This window comes from Pseudopodoces humilis, chromosome 4, assembly GCF_049639895.1.
Source record: "Pseudopodoces humilis isolate 2021_Gansu_Grassland_sample_001 chromosome 4, ASM4963989v1, whole genome shotgun sequence".
Lineage (NCBI taxonomy): Eukaryota > Metazoa > Chordata > Aves > Passeriformes > Paridae > Pseudopodoces > Pseudopodoces humilis.
The window spans coordinates 25,890,228-25,906,087 of NC_142203.1; the positions used below are offsets into that span (position 1 = coordinate 25,890,228).

Here is a 15,860-nt window from a genome sequence, read left to right on the forward strand (position 1 = left end):
CACAACACTGCTTTTACTGGCAGCATAAATGTCATGGAGTTACTTTACCTTTAAGGAAGTTTAAGTTGCTGGGATCTGCCTGGCGTCTTTTCTCCTGACCAATTATCGGTCATTGCTGAGAATTGACAGCAGTTTAGGCCATTGAAAAGTGGGATCAACTTGTGAACCCTACCTTAAAGTGTAAAACCAGAGCTCTCTTGGCTCTCTTTGTTTCCTGGCTGGGAAGGGTGGCGGAGCTCCAGGCCTCCCGTTCCCTGCCCAGGCCATGCGGCCGGGCGGGGACTGGGCTGGGCCCAGCGTCTCCCGGCCAGGAGATGCGGGCCCTGAGGAAAAAGTTTTCTCCGGGCTCCGGCTGGGCCGGGCTGAGCCGATCTCTGGCTCGGCTGCAGGTTTTTTGCTGTAACTAAATTCAGAAAAGAAACTGCTGAGTGAAGAAGGAGAGAGGCTCTGGACCTGCAGCGGGCTGGGCGCGGCGCCTACACTCTCCAGAGCAGCCATGAAGAACTTTACATCGCAGACGGCTCCAGCTCCTGCACCGGCCGGGGCCACAGAACTACCTACAACAGCCTGGGCAAGATTTTAACTCTTTCATTTCCCAGATGAGACTTGCGGATTAATCTTTTTATCCAGACAGAGAAAAAGAGAGTGATCAACATGAAAAGAGACTTTATAAACTACCAGTGACAGGAAAGAAAAGAAGCTTCAGAAAAGGTAGAGAATTAAGAAGATGCTTTAATTAAGCTGAAATATCTTTCTGTTAAAACTATGGAAATGGACAATAAGGTCTTGAAAACACTCCTTTAATTCATGACAGTAAATAGGGAGGAATAGAGTGTTCAAAGTGTAAATTTTGAGTAAAAAAGTAGAGTAATTATGGTACAGTGAAGTGCTGGAAGATTTGAAGCCTTGAGAGGCAATGAGAAAACTGTTTTCTAGTGAAGCTCACAGAAACAGATGAAGAAGACTTTTTGCCTTTGAATAACTTATCCTTAAAAATCCCATCCCTAGACTCATGGCCCATACACACTTAAGAGTGATGTGAAAAATGGGAGGAGTGGGCTCTAATAACAGCAGCTCTGGGCAGCTAACATTAGAGCAATGGAAAACTATAACAAAAAATAGTTTTTCTTGTGAGAAACTCCATAAATTAACAGGAAGAAACTTCTGTTTCTCTATAAAGACTGGTGAAAAGACTGTAGCAAGAATTGGGACTGTTTTAACCATCAAAGTTCCAAAGTTTTTGTCTCTTTTGTCATGTGAACAAGGGAATAGTGGGTAGACAGGGGATGAAAAGGTTTTTCTGGAAGTTTATTCTGGTGTTCTTATTGTAGTTTGTCAATAAACTTTCTTTTTTTTTTCCTTTTAAGTTTTATGCCTGTTTTGCTCTTGTTCTAATCCATATCTCACAGCAAGAAATAAGTAATTTTCTTAGTTATTGGTTTAAAACCACGACAATGAAGTATAACAAGCAATCAAGAAACATCCTACAAAGGGTGTTAAATTTAAAACACATTACAATCACTGCATAATTACATACATATTGTGTCTAGATCCTTGTCAAGCTTTCATGCCTCCATTATTTTAACTAGAAAAAGAAAACCTAACTGATTTTTAATAATGCTCTGTGAAAATTTGTCTTCCTGTTAGAAAACAGTGCTAAGACCTGTCCAATATAGTGATCAAGCTGTATTTATCAAGAAAATAGAGAATACAGACATTTACACTGACAAACATAAAAAAATTATTATACTTGTTATGAATCACTGACTGAAAGTTAAAGTTCTTGTTATTAAATCTGAATGATTTTGCAATTAAACCTTCTAACAAATAATATACGCAATAATATGACGACTTTCATTACGCTTCATCTACTGGCAAGCTAAAAGCACACTGTTATTTAAGTCCATCTAAAATGTCATTAAGATGCACATGGAAAAACAAAAAACAAAAAACAATGAAACCAAAAAGATAATTCATAATACACAATAAGTGGAAATGGCAAGGCCTGGAAACCACTGACTCCCTAAACTGCAACTTTTTTCCTGCAAGGAAGCTTTTGAGGAGAAATCAGAACTAGTCCTGAGGGAAGAGAGGCAGGAAAGACCCAAATCTAAGGAGAGGAGAGGCAGGAATCGAAGTCATCCAAAATCCAGTGGGATAGATAAGGTGTGCTATAAATAATAATTTTTATCAAAATTTCACTTTTTCATGCAAATATTTGATGATACAGCTTGAAAGTACTGATGTCACACTGCATCTCTGAAAACATATATTACAAACCTTCGCCCTCCATACAACGTGATAAGATTTTATCCCTTAAACTCTATGAGCTCTCCATTTAGACTAAGTCATCAGCAACAATTTCCCAGTTTACTTGACTGTAGGGTTAAATTTACAGTTTATGCCACTGAGACTGCACATAACTGCAACCTGTTTGCTAAAAGAGAAAGTCATTGAAGCTCAGACTTGTAGTGCCCACACCAATTACAGAATTTATTGCCCTGTTTTTCTGTTAGGATTAAATCAATACAAAAACAACATTTCTGTGACGTGGGGTCCAGCAGGGTTGGTGACTCTGAACTGGCTCCCTGTGCAGAGCACAGGCTAACACAGTAATTATGGCTTCACACTGCACCACTTCCAGAGAAGCAGCTGTGAAAAATGCTGCTCTCATCTGAACTCCAGGCTGATGTTACTGCCAGTCCAACTCTCTATGGAAAATGTAATAATTACAAGGAAAAGCCACCTTGGGTTAGATGCTGCTCCTCTCCCCATGAGGCCACTGCTACCTAGTGGAAGGACATCCCCAAGCTAAGACAACATCTTCAATTTCAGTCATCTCAGGAAAAGTGCTGCTGCAAAGCTCATCACTCTCGACAGCAGCAGTACTCCTCAAGAAAAAGGTAAATAGGTGAAGCTGTCCTCCTACAGTCACTGGGCTCAGAGTTAAACCCTGGCTTCTCCAAAAGATCATCTTATAAGTTGCATTGTGCTAAGAGGGCTGATACTTCCTTTGGCCTGCAGGAATAAAGTTTCATGAGCAGGAAAGGTCTGTCAAAGTTTGAGCGATGCCATAACCAAGCTCTGTCTAGACATGACCATCTTCATCTCAGTCCAGGACCACAGCCTTGGTAACTGATGAAATATATTTCATATTGTTTAAGCCTTAAGGCCAACAAAGATAAGCCATTCCAGTTAATTACCTGATGCTGCATGAGGGATATGGAGATAAAGACATGCCTCTGTCAAGACACGTGTCAATCAGGTTGTAGCATTATTTCACAGTCTTTTTATATTGTACTGGTAATCAAATGCTTTTACTGTATGAGAAGAAAAAGATGCAGACTGCATGTCAAAACAACCACTCAGAAAGGTTAAAGTTATCAGTAATGCACTTTATTTGCTTTGCAGTGGAGCTACAGTATATGTGAACACTCATGGGCATTAACAGTTTTTTGCTGTTTTCCAACCCTATTTGGTACCTTGATGTGAAAGAAAAGCTACAAAAGTACAAAAATAAGTCTTATGCAATTCATAACTGCAGCAGAGAGGGCAGGAAAAAAGCTGTTGCTGAGCAGTTTTACCCTTCCAGATGTTTATACTGAACTTCTAGATGTTTTTCTTACATTTATTTCTTCATTATAGTAAGTAAAGGACTGTCTTCAAACACAGTGAGACTCCTTTAAATAAAAATTTATACAAACTCAAAGTTTATACAAAAAGAACCTTCACCTTTTTTATCTGTGCCCACATTAATTTCCCAGTCTTACAGAGTAAACCACATTCCTGCAAACAAAGTGGATGATTCTACAGGCAGGAAAGTCCTAAGCATCCTTTTACTTCCCAGGAACATAAAGGGTAAACAATTACGAATTCATTGTTTGGTCTCCCTACATCCTGGGGGCTAGCTGTGGTTTTTGGCTCAAAAGGCATGCCTAGTTTTGGCCAAACAACATTGAGAACTCACCCAGCATAGAAGGCTAATCAGGATTAGTAAAATACAAATAAGAAGGGTTGTTGGTATTGTGCTTATTTGAAATTCAGTTATAAACCCTCAGTATCACAATCTCAGTCTAAATTCTAAACAGAGAGGAATGCCCAAAGATTCATATAGAGGTATATGGCAGAGTTATCCACACTGTAAAAATATAAAGTGACAAATCAGAATGGCTATTTAATGGGCTTTTAGGCAGGAGAAATCTAGGCTAACTTTCCAACAGTAACATTCTAAGACAGTACTTCTCTACAAATGCAGGGATGTACCTGAAAATACTTGAAAGACCCTAGCCTTTCATGACTGATTGATTCCAGGCCAAGGAAATCCAGACCAGAGCTAGTTTATCCAGGCCTGAGCTCTGAAATCATTAATTTGGTGCTTTCAATATTTCTTAAAACAATAGCTAGATATTGTCATCCATTTTTGGGCCAAACCTACAACTGGCCTGGACAAATGGTTTCAGAGTCTAACATTCCCAGCAGAAAAACAGTTTAGTTTTGTCTTTAAATGTAACATGAGAAAAAGTGGAGAACAGAAGAGAGGAAGCCAAGTTTCAGCTGATGTATCTGCTCAGTTTCTGCCTGTTCCCTGATTGCTCATTTAAAGGGAACACATGGTGGTGGTGAAAGGCAAAGTGTTACTGAGCTGCAAGCCAAGTGAGACATGATTTTATGGCTATGTGCAGTACACAGATCAGTCCTTCCTTAGTTCCAGTGCAAAGGAAAGGCGTGGTTTAGAGAAAGAGCTTTATGTTCCTTGTTACTTTTGAAAGATTTCAAAAGCAGCCTTGTTAAAAGAAAAAAAGGGCTCAGCTATGAAATCACTTCCTTCTGTTTAAACTATTTTACTCAAGGAAAAAAACAAGAGGGCATGAAAAAAAAAAAAAAAAAAAAATCTGTTCTCTGCTTTTGACTTGTTCCTAGGATCCAGCATCCCACCCGCTCTGTGGGATGACGCAGTGTGCCAGATCCCGACCGCTCCAGTCAGTGCGTCAAGCGGCCATAGCCCTCCCCACACAATCACCCTCTTGTCAGAGGCAGCTGGCACCCTCCCCGCACATGCTGACAGCATCACTGCCTGGAGGACTGCACCCCTTTGGGCCAGCTCTTCTCCTCTAGGAGCAAGGCAGCAAGGCATGAGGAGGGCAGGCAGTGTTAGGCAGCTACCAAACAAGAAGCTCTTGTGTTATTCCCTCCCCCTCCTGCCCACCAAACACAGTGAGAATGCAGACAGGGGAAAAGATGCTCTTCTGCTTGCAGCAGCAGCATGGCTCTGCCTGGGAGTACAGCCAGCAGGACAACTCCAGGACACCCGTTTATGGAAGTTTAAAAGTCAAATAACAGTTCACTGCTGCCCAATTCACAATGGGGTTACTTACGGCTGAGCAGAATTTTAACAAAGATTCTAAGATGAGGAATGGTTTGCCTCTCTCTGCCAATGCTCACAGGTTTACCCAGAGCCCCAGTTCTGTTTTCCTTTCAATCCCAGGGCACCCTCCCTCTCCTCCAAAATGAATTATCTTCTCTTGTGTAAAGTAAGCTGACTCAAACCAGCTCCCTTCCCCACTCAGCTGTGGGGTAGGAGAGGAGGGAGAGGGATCTTCAGAATAAACTGCTTTCTTTCCCATCTTCACTTCCTGAAAAAAGTTGGTTTCTGCCTGAAACCAGAGCATTGAGTAATGTATTATTACCCTGATTTCCACCACTAAGAAAGGCAGGGGTTATTTTCCTCCATGTTTTTGAGGTTCACTGATGTAGAAAAAGCCAGATAACATGAGATAAATGTTCAGCAAATTGCTCCATACAGCCTAAGACACTCATCTTTTCTGCCCTTCCCAGTAGATAAATAGCTCCAGTAGATAAACTTGCAGCACCACCTTTTCAAGAAGGCACTCAGGAAGTAAGAGCCTTGAAATTAAATCTTCTGCTTAAGAAAACTTTAAGCCAGACTTACAAGTAGACTGTAAACAGTGACAGAGCACCAGCACACCTGCCTGATCAATATGCTGACCACACTGTTTGCTTGAGAGATATCTGCTGATATCTGAGATATCTGCTGCCCAGAAGTGCTTTAAAGTGACACTTAGCTTTTCTTCTTTAGAACCACTAAACAATCTTCCCTTGAAGTGCAAATTCAGCAACATGGGATGGTACTCCCCAGCTGATGGCAACTAATGAACATTTCTCATGGTGCACCTAGCAGTCTAGTAACACATATTTACAAATATTTAACTCCCCAAAAATCTCTGTGGTTATCCCAAAGCCTAATTCTCGACTTCAGTCATTTATTTCTTTTCTTATTTCTTAAATAAAAAGAATTTACACAACAAACCAAACCCATCTTTATGCCTCCCAACCACCTTTATCTTCCAATTGTGCCTCACAGGTGGTAAGGAAGTGAAAGCATTGCTGCTTCTTTGCACTACAGGCCTATGACTGATCTCTAGCTTTCCTTAAAGAGGACTGCAAAACCCAAATTTTCTTAGGATGCTTAACCTCATCTTGCCTTCTGCCATGAAAATCATGGAGATGGGGAGGGACAGATTTTTGAACCACCAGGAAATCAGGAGAGGTTTTAACAACTGCTACAGTCTCTCTAGCAAAACTATGGAAGTTCTTTCTTTCCCTGAAGAGAAGAGCAGGACATGGAGGAATACATCTTTTCAAAGGCTTAACAGGTTAGTTAACTTCACAATTCACATTCTGGTTAAAAAACAAATCACTAGGTCAGAGTGCAACATGTAAATTCTTAAATAACAAGTGAGTTGACACATTGACTCACACCGAATCTGTGCAACCATTCTGCCACTTCTGTGACAGAAAGTGCAAGCTGCAGCATAAACCTATGAGAACCATAATGTCAAGGAGAGAAATGGGGCTAAGTTTTGGGCTTTCTGGACTGCATAACAATTGCATTTATGGACTACTAGAACAACCATCTGATGCAACAGGGTACTAGAACACCTGGAGACCCATGTACTGTACTACTGGAACACCTAACAGGTGAGAACACATACTGGGACAAGGAGAAAACCTGCACCATCCTTGCTGCCTTTAGCTCACCATCATCTGCACCAACAAAAACCAGAACAAACAGCAAAGAACATCACCAGGGAACAGTACTCAGCATTTAGGCTGTGCTTTGGCATAAGGAAACTGGGAGCCCCAGACAACACCCAAGTAAAATCACGATCGGTCACAAAATGACAAGAACCCCCTGAATCCAAAGTGTGTTATGATATTTCCTTATGCCAAGCTCTGAAGCTTAGGCACCTTCTGAGCAGTGTGCTGCAGCACACCAGTATCTCAAAAGCTACTTTCTTGTATTAGCAAGTGGTCAGATACTGATACATACCAAACACTATAGGACTGAGGACATGCAGTCCTGCTTAACACACAGTCTTTTTGTGAATAACCTGTAGCCCCTCACTGTTCTCCATATACTGGAATTTCTCATGAATACACACAACACCTTTTGGCTGGCAAAAAGGATACAACAGGTACTTCAGTGGAATACCGAGCCTTGCCTGTACTATTTTGAGTTTGAAGCCATTTGGCATATTCAAAGGCAAAAGAACAAACACTGCATATAATAGGTTGCTACAAAAAGTTTTAAACATTCATTGCTGCAAAAAAACCACCACATCACGTCTGGATTTTCACCAGTTTCACGTTACAGGGCTGAATGACATGTTACATCAACTTCCATAAATAAACTTGATAGCCCCAGTAGTGAACTCAGGGTGTTCTTACTGTCTGCACCTCTTCTAGTGTCTTCCAAATTCTGCTGACCATGCATTACTGATATCACCTGATAAGAAACAGAGCAGGGAGAAGAGGGTGGGCAAAGTAAGCACTTACCAAGCACAATGACCACAGTCTTCAGGAGGCTCATCATGGTGTCCCGATTCCTGCGGGGTCCAGAACTGTGTCTGGACATTCTCATAGTCCTTTGGCGAACGTACCCAAAGATGTGAGCATATAGGACCACCATGACTACAAAAGTGACCAGGTTGAAAATAGCCCAGAAGACCAGGTAGGAGTCACTATAGAGCGGTGCCATGTTGGAGCAGTGAGTGATATCACAAATACAGTTCCATCCGACACTTGGTATGGCACCCATGACGATGGCCATAGTCCAGATAACAACAATCACAACGACCACTCGGCGGTTGCTCATCCGAGTATGGAGCTGCATTCGGAAAACTGTAATGTGCCGCTCAATAGCAATAGCCAACAAATTGGCTACAGAGGCTGTCAGACTCGTGTCAATGAGACCCTGACGGAGAAGCCAGGTGCTTACAGTCAGTCTTCTAGTGTTGGGTCCTGTGTTGAACATTAAGTAAAAGTAGGCCAGCCCTGCAAAAAAGTCCGCAGCTGCTAAGTTGGCCATTAAGTAATAAATAGGAAAGTGGAATCGGCGATTGACATAAATAGCCACCATAACCAAGAGGTTGGCCAGCATTATGAAGATGCAGACGGTAATCCCCAGTCCCATTACAAGCTTGCTGACAGTGTTCCATTCAGTGGCTAGATATTTTCCACTTCTGTTATAAAAGAAGGCAATGGTTTCATTGTAGTAGCACTGTGGTTCACTCACGGCTGTGGACTGAAAGAAGAGGGGGGGAAAAAAAAGAGAAAAAAAAACAAAACAGAATGACATCAGAACTGAAAACATATGATTGCCTTCATGGATGAGACATACACAGAGAGAGGGGAGAGGCACAGGAAAGGAACACACTTCAGAACAAATTTATTTTTTCAGACCGAATGGCATTCCACAACTCATAAGCAATTGCTCTGAGGAATCTAGTAATGGCAACCAGGTTAGCAACAACCAGAAATGGTTCCATCTGCTCTGGGAGCCAGCATGATTTCTGATGTAGTTGTAAATTGCATAGAAAATGAGCTTCTGGCCAAGCAGACCTGCTGAGAGATTCAGTTAAAGGGAAAGACTGCAATTCATAATTAAGAAAAATTAACTCTGCTAGACACCTTATTTATGTTATCAATGCACAAAACTGTTGTTTGACTGTAGTGGAAGAATAGCTCTTCAAAGAGGAAGAAATGTCTATTACATTTCTGAGCAGGTTTTAACTCATTCCATTTTCCATCATAGGTATTCCTTCTTGTCCAGTCTTAACACATGGGAAGAACACCCTAAATAAAGGTTGTCAGTATGCTCTGAGACCATGAATTACCAAGGATGACATATGTCCATAAAAAGTGCTTTTATGAACAATAAAGTAAGCATGACATAGCATTTCTATGAGCACCAGCCACGTTTCTAGAAATGGTTTGAAATACAGGGTGCTTTTAAATATAACTCCCAGTACTGTCTTATTCCAATTTGAAATAAGAGTGAGCCAAGAATAGTAGTATTTGGCTTAACTAGAGTTAAAAGCATCCAACCTTATTTCCTGCATTAAATATTGTCATGGTTATGTCAGAGAACACGACTAATTTTCTTTGTACTCTGCTGAGGACAGCCAGGGGGGCAACAAACAAGCCCATATTCCACCAGAATGTAGAACTTTTGAATAAAATTGTTGGCTTATAAGAAAATGCCTAATGAGTCTTCTTTCTCAGTTCCATTCAATTACTCAAGGTGCAATTCCCAAAAGGCAAACCTTAGGAAAAGAAGCCATCTGAATAACATCCTGGTTCCTCGTTTAGCATGGGTAGGCAACAAAGATGTAATATAATAATTAAAAAAAAAAAAAATCAAATCAAGAAACACATGTCAAAAAAGCCTCTTTCTATAAGACCTGCCTTTGCCTCTCTGCTTTTATCGCTCTGGAACTCTATCAACTAAACTTGAATTTTTACAAAAACAAGACCACAGTTTTAGCAATGCAGGTAAGAAGCCAAATCAAGGAATATATCAACAACACTAAAAGATGGTAATTTCTTCCTATTAAAAGTAAACCGTATGTTTTGGACAGCTCCAGTTACTACACTGCAGGAAGTGCTACAGCTAACCTAACCTTCTTGTTGAAAACAAAAATGTACAGAACTGGGAAACAGAATTCGTAACTTGACTCAAGTGAACATAGTATCTAATAAAGATCTCCTTAGAATTACCCAAAGTTGTTTCTGTTTCTTTTAATTTCTACGTTTGTCAATGCAATTAAGCCAATTCCAATAAAGCAATATACAAAACCTTCCACCTATATCCCAAATGGACTACATGACATTTAAATTTATGTTAAAGAAAAAGGTCTTTCTAGAAGGATTTTACCTCCAGCCTAAACATTGACCAGAAACATTTACAGGTCTAGGATAATAAAAAGTTAGAGTAAATACCATTTCTCAGCACAGAGAGTATAATACTTTTATTATTCCTCTAGGATACATCAACTTTTGGGTTTAAAGCCTTTTAGCCATAATTATTTAAGAAATTTTAAAAATTCTCATATTGGATCTGTTGCATATAAAGAAAAAAAATATTTATAAGGGACATTTAATAAAAGGAGACCTAGCTACAAGACATCTGGCTTTAATTCTTTGGTTAAAGACCTTGTAGTAATAACAGGTCAAATATAAGAACCCTTGGGGGAGAAAGGAAGTCATATGAATGAATTAGTGGCCCTTATAAAAGCTTGCCAACATCTGCATTAATTATGTAATGAACAGGACTTTTAGTGTCTGTAGGAATGTTTGGATGCAGGATCTAGTAGATATTTGTGATCTTGAATAAATTCTCTTTGCCTGTGTATTTGTCACTCTGTTTTTTCTTTCAGATGTCTGCTGCCCACACGTAATGTTCCTGCTCAACTGTTGCTCCTGTGGAAAGAGGTCTGCTACACCTGGAAAGCCATATATTTTTTAATTCAGAAATTTAAAATGTGGTAGGTATTATGCTTTTACTTTCTTTTTCCTTCTTTTTTTCTTTGCATTTTGGTTTTGTACATGGGCTTAAAATGTGAATTATTCCCTGATTGTCCAATATTCTTCCCTGGCTTTTCATTTGAAATCTGAAAAAAAAATGACAAAAAATATGACTTAGTCACAAAATTCCAAGCTAAGGTGGAATGTATGTATACACACAAGAATATGTAAAATACTGCAGAACCAGGCTTGTTCAGTTTAAAACCATGACAGCACTTGAGCAACCTCAGAGAAGTTAGTATGAGGCTCACTTTTTTAAGACAGAAAAACAAAATGCTGTGTTCATGTATGGGATTTTGGATAAGTTTTTGAAAAGATTTTGTTTTTAAGGCATTCTAATCTAAAACCTGGGATCTCCTGTAAAAGCAATCTTTTCACTCTCCACCCCCTCACCCCTCCAAAGGGAAAGAAGAGAAGAAGCTGAGTTAGTTTGCTGGCGAAAGTTCAAACAGGGGACTTCCAGATTATCAGCTTTCTTGGATGCCAATGTATATCTTAAAGGAAGGTTTTGACCTCCCAGGTCACAAACATAAAAATCCCAAGGCATCACATTTAGCTCTGATGCTGACTGGAAAGTCTCAAGCAGGAGAGAAATGTACTTTTCCGCTCAGTACTCAAAGTGTTAACATACCACAAAGGCACATGCAAGCAGGCAGACCCCATCCCCTCTCCTGCCCCTGCAGGAAAAGGGGCAGGGAAGTTTATATTTTAATTTCCTGCAGTTTAACTCAGTGTGTTTCACTGCCTGTGTAAGCCAGATGTGTGGTGCCCAGAGATTTACCTCATCTGTTCAGTATATCTCAACAGAAGTTTAAAACAAGCCAAGCTGCAAATTGCCCATGTTAACTAAACCTCTAGGACGTGTCTGTGTGGAAGAAGTAAACATTGAGTTGTAAGTCAGCAAGACAGATAAGGAAAAATGGAGTAAAAGCAGGCTAAAAGCAAAGTCTCCTATCACCAGATGAAGATGACCTGAGACACAGTTGTCCCAAATCAAAGAAGAAAATTGAAAGTACATGGAATTAAATCTCTTAATATTATGAGACATAGTTATAACCACAACACAGTGCACACAGACCAGGAAATTTGCCACCAGGACTTAATAAACAAAACTCACTCTTCTTCAGCAATTAGTGATTCAATTCATCTTGGCACTGGCCCTTTCAGGCACTATCTGCCTGGTTGTCTCCCTTCCTCTGGTTGTATGGGATCACACCACAGGGGTGCCAGGGGGAACACTGGGAAGAAGAGCCCATGTAAGCTTTCCTATATTTTGTGCCTGATTTATCTTGCTTCTGTCCCACCTCTGCATCACACCCTAAAGAACAGGGTAGGATTTGGATCCATAGCAGCTTGACCATTGTGTGTCCTTGGGAGAGAAGCCCACTACTACCTGTCCCTCCTAGGTCAGAGATAGGAGTGGAGAACACACTGTCTGCCTAGAGCAGAAGATGAGAGGGGGTCTCTGGATCCTGCCAGCTCCATGTTCAGTGACAGCTCACTTGGTGAGGGCTGTGTATGGAGAGATGCTTAGGGTAGAAAACAAACATCAAAAGTTTTAAAACAGCATTGATTGATCCTGCCTAAACAAAGCATTAATTAGCACAAGGTGCCTGAGGGGAAGATGGTCAGTTTACAAACCCCTCTGCAATCTCAGAGTTTGTAGAGTTCCTTGATACACAAAACAAAAGAAGGCAGACCACTGTCTCCCATGGGTACATCTATTTCTTGTCAAGAGAAACAGAGCAGAACATTCTCTGAACACTAAGGTCTGACTTTTACAGCACTTTTCAAACTTGTAAGCCACAAAAAAGTCCATATCCAGTAAATCTCTTAAAAATATCTTAACCCTAAACTCTCCTAACACTGCTCCTCTCTTTTTTGTCTTTTGCTGAATTAACCTCCACATCCTGCTGTTTTTTAACTCAGAACACAGAGGAGAAAAAAGCAATGAATTTTTCCAATACTGGTGTGGTAAACTAAGACTACTAAACCATAATAACTGTCTTATATCTTTACATTTAGTGCAGCAGTGAATGGAAATCAATACCATTGCTTTCAGCTTAGGTAAATATCTTAAGTTTACCAACATACCAGAAAGGGGTCAAGCTGAAAAACCTCAGGGAACTATCAACTTCAAAATCCCCAAAGAAGAGTATAAAGTAAGATTATCTTTAAAATAAGGATAAACAAGTAAGTATAGGCATAATTAAATCAATATGTAAATACTTCGTCAACCCACAACTGCTAAACATGGGGTTTACAAAAGTAAAGTTGTAACAGATGAGGAAAAAAAAAAATCCAATTTGCAAAAACAGTTGTCCATTACCTAATGCAAAACATAGACTACTTTTCAAACTGTAGAACATTTTCATGCTTTAAAATAAAAAAAGCTTTAAAATAAAGTGGAAAAGATGTGTTTCCTTTAAAGATAAAAGTAGAAGTAAAAAAAAAAAAATAAATCATGAAGTCACAAGACAAGGGTCCTGATTCATTATAGCCTTATACACAGATATATTTTTTGTCTGAACAATGAAAGGAAGAAACTCTATCACCAACATAGAATGACACCTCCTCTTCAGAATTTCATCTCCCGAAGTAACCATTCAATGAACTTAAAGATAAACCAGTATAATAAGATAGGGTGGTTCTGTCACAGCAGGTTACTTCATTTCACTACATCATTTTGCCCTTCACAAAGCTGGCAAGACAGGAGGAAATTAATCTCACTGCAAGGGGATCCCTTTAATGCTATTAAAACATCCTAAAGCATAAAGTTACTTAAGGATCATGTGGCAACAGCTAGAGCATCCAATAATTTTTAGGATGCTTTTGTAGCAGACTGAATTGCTACAGAGTCTCAGATCTGACAAACCTCCCAGCTACCAGAAACTGAACTGAGAACTTCTCTGTATCCTACAGTTTATACCTGGAAATGCAGCTCAGCATACCTAGGCACTCCATGTATTAAAGAAACCAGTTAACAGCAACAGCATGAAAAAATGTTTTACTCTTGGAAGGTATAATACACAAGTAATACAGATCCCATTGATTAATAATGATTATAACCTCCACAGATTGGCTACAAGACCAGGGAGGTTGTTGACCTTCCAAAATTCTGCAAGCAAAATGGGATTTAAGAAATTAAAAGCTAGAAGAATTGAAAAAAAAAAAAAAGACAGTGACCTCATCCATCCACAACTTAGCCAGCAATTCATACATTGTTGTATTGTTGCTCCTTTTCCACAGATCCAGCATAAATGTTCATAGAAAGTTTTCCAGTAGAGGAAGAAATGAAGACTGTTTGAATCAGGGCATAGTTCTACATCATCACATCCTCACATTCCTAGAATGGCCTACATACGTTGATTAGTAAGGATTTATTTTTTTCTCTGCCTTCCCAGCTCCTCTCAAAGGGAGATCTGTGGAATTATTGTAGAAATTAAGTAATTGGCTGTGGTTCAGGTAGAGCATATTGAGCCCAAATTGGGTACTTAAGCCCAATAGTGGTGTTACATACAAAGTACAGAAAGGGCTTCTGCAAAACTCTTAAAACTTATTTTCCTTTGGGGTAGCTTTCATGACAAGCTCAGCTTCACAAGCACTAGCCAAACATGGGTACAGGCTCAACACTTTGTGGCATTGTAGGAGACACAGGAATATTCCATCATCTCATTTAGTAACTAAAATATTCCACCTCTTATGCCTTCAGAAAATGTCTCTGCCATGATGCTGTTTGGGCTGCTCCACTGTCTTGCTCAGTTCACCCCCAGTTGCCCACCTTCCTTACCCTCAGCCTGAGCATCACAGACACCCAAACTGCTGTGAGTCCCTGAATGCTGCTGTGAGGATAAGTGCATGCTGGACAGACTTTTATCAAAGTCACCCCCACCTTAGGAGGAGCTCTCTGGAGAGAGGTGCAGCACACAGAGTCCTATCTGTGCATTTCAAAAGCCAGAGTGGAAGCAGTTGGAGGGGAAAATAAATCTGCACCTATAACATCCCAAATGAGTTTTCATGCATAATGATTTACAACGTCCATCCTTTAGACCCAGTTAGTAAACCAAGCTGGGAGTTAATTATTGTCTACAGAAGCTCAAAGATTGCAATTTTATGCTGAAAAAATGCTGTGGGCTACACTAGCACTGCTTCCACCTCCAGGGCACACCTCCCATTGCTCCTCACCAAGCAAACCAGCAAATCAAACACCTGGGAGAGTTTAGCCTACAAGCAAAAGGCTTATGTCAATGAGCATAGCAAATTTCATTTTGTGACTGGAAACAGAGATTTACAGATGGAAGAAGAATATCTTGCTTTTACAATAGCAGATACATTTTTTTACATTAAATATATGTTAGACAATTTGGGTTTCTTTTGCTTTAATATATTGAAATATTTGTGAAATATATAAACAGAATGTAGATAAAAAATCTTTATCTCAGAGCTTTAGAAACAATGGGGTTTCTATAATTAACTTGCTCACACATTTCTGAGCAGTTGCCTTTAAGGCAGTATTGGTCTACTTTAAACAAAATGGAGATGCATTTTGATCCTTCAGTAATCTCGTCTAGTAAAATAATTTTTTTAAAAAAGTGTACTGGTATTTTAAGTTTCCTCTATGATGTCTGCAACTGGGTGGATATACTTCTCATCACAAATTGCTTTTTCCAGACTCACCATTTCCTTTTGTTCTCTTGTTTGCTGTTTTTACCATGACCAGAGGCCTGTTTTGGTAACAAGGCTAATTTGTTTATTTAGCTCAAGGTGGGACAGAAACATCCAGAAACTTGTTGACTGCAGAAACTTGGGCACCAAATCCAAAATGCAAATTGTGTTGTGTTTAGCTGGGGGAAGAGATGACAACAGCTGTTCCAGCCCACAGCAGCCTGTCCTCAAGCATATTATGAAAAGGATAACCATCTTGTGGCCATGATAGCTTAAATCCCTTCCACTCCAATTCAAACAAAATGAGG

At 39.8% G+C, this 15,860-nt stretch overlaps 1 protein-coding gene across 3 annotated transcripts in view; it reads right to left on the reverse strand.

Annotated features, from left to right (window-relative positions):
- The window catches only part of LPAR1 (lysophosphatidic acid receptor 1), a 74,054-nt gene that overhangs the window by 28,820 nt on the left and 29,374 nt on the right, over window positions 1-15,860 (reverse strand). For all 3 annotated transcript variants that reach the window (XM_014259509.2, XM_088054396.1, XM_088054395.1), the window contains exon 3: window positions 7,858-8,605. In XM_014259509.2, the coding sequence (XP_014114984.1) occupies window positions 7,858-8,605 (748 nt within the window). The remainder of the gene's footprint in view (window positions 1-7,857; window positions 8,606-15,860) is intronic.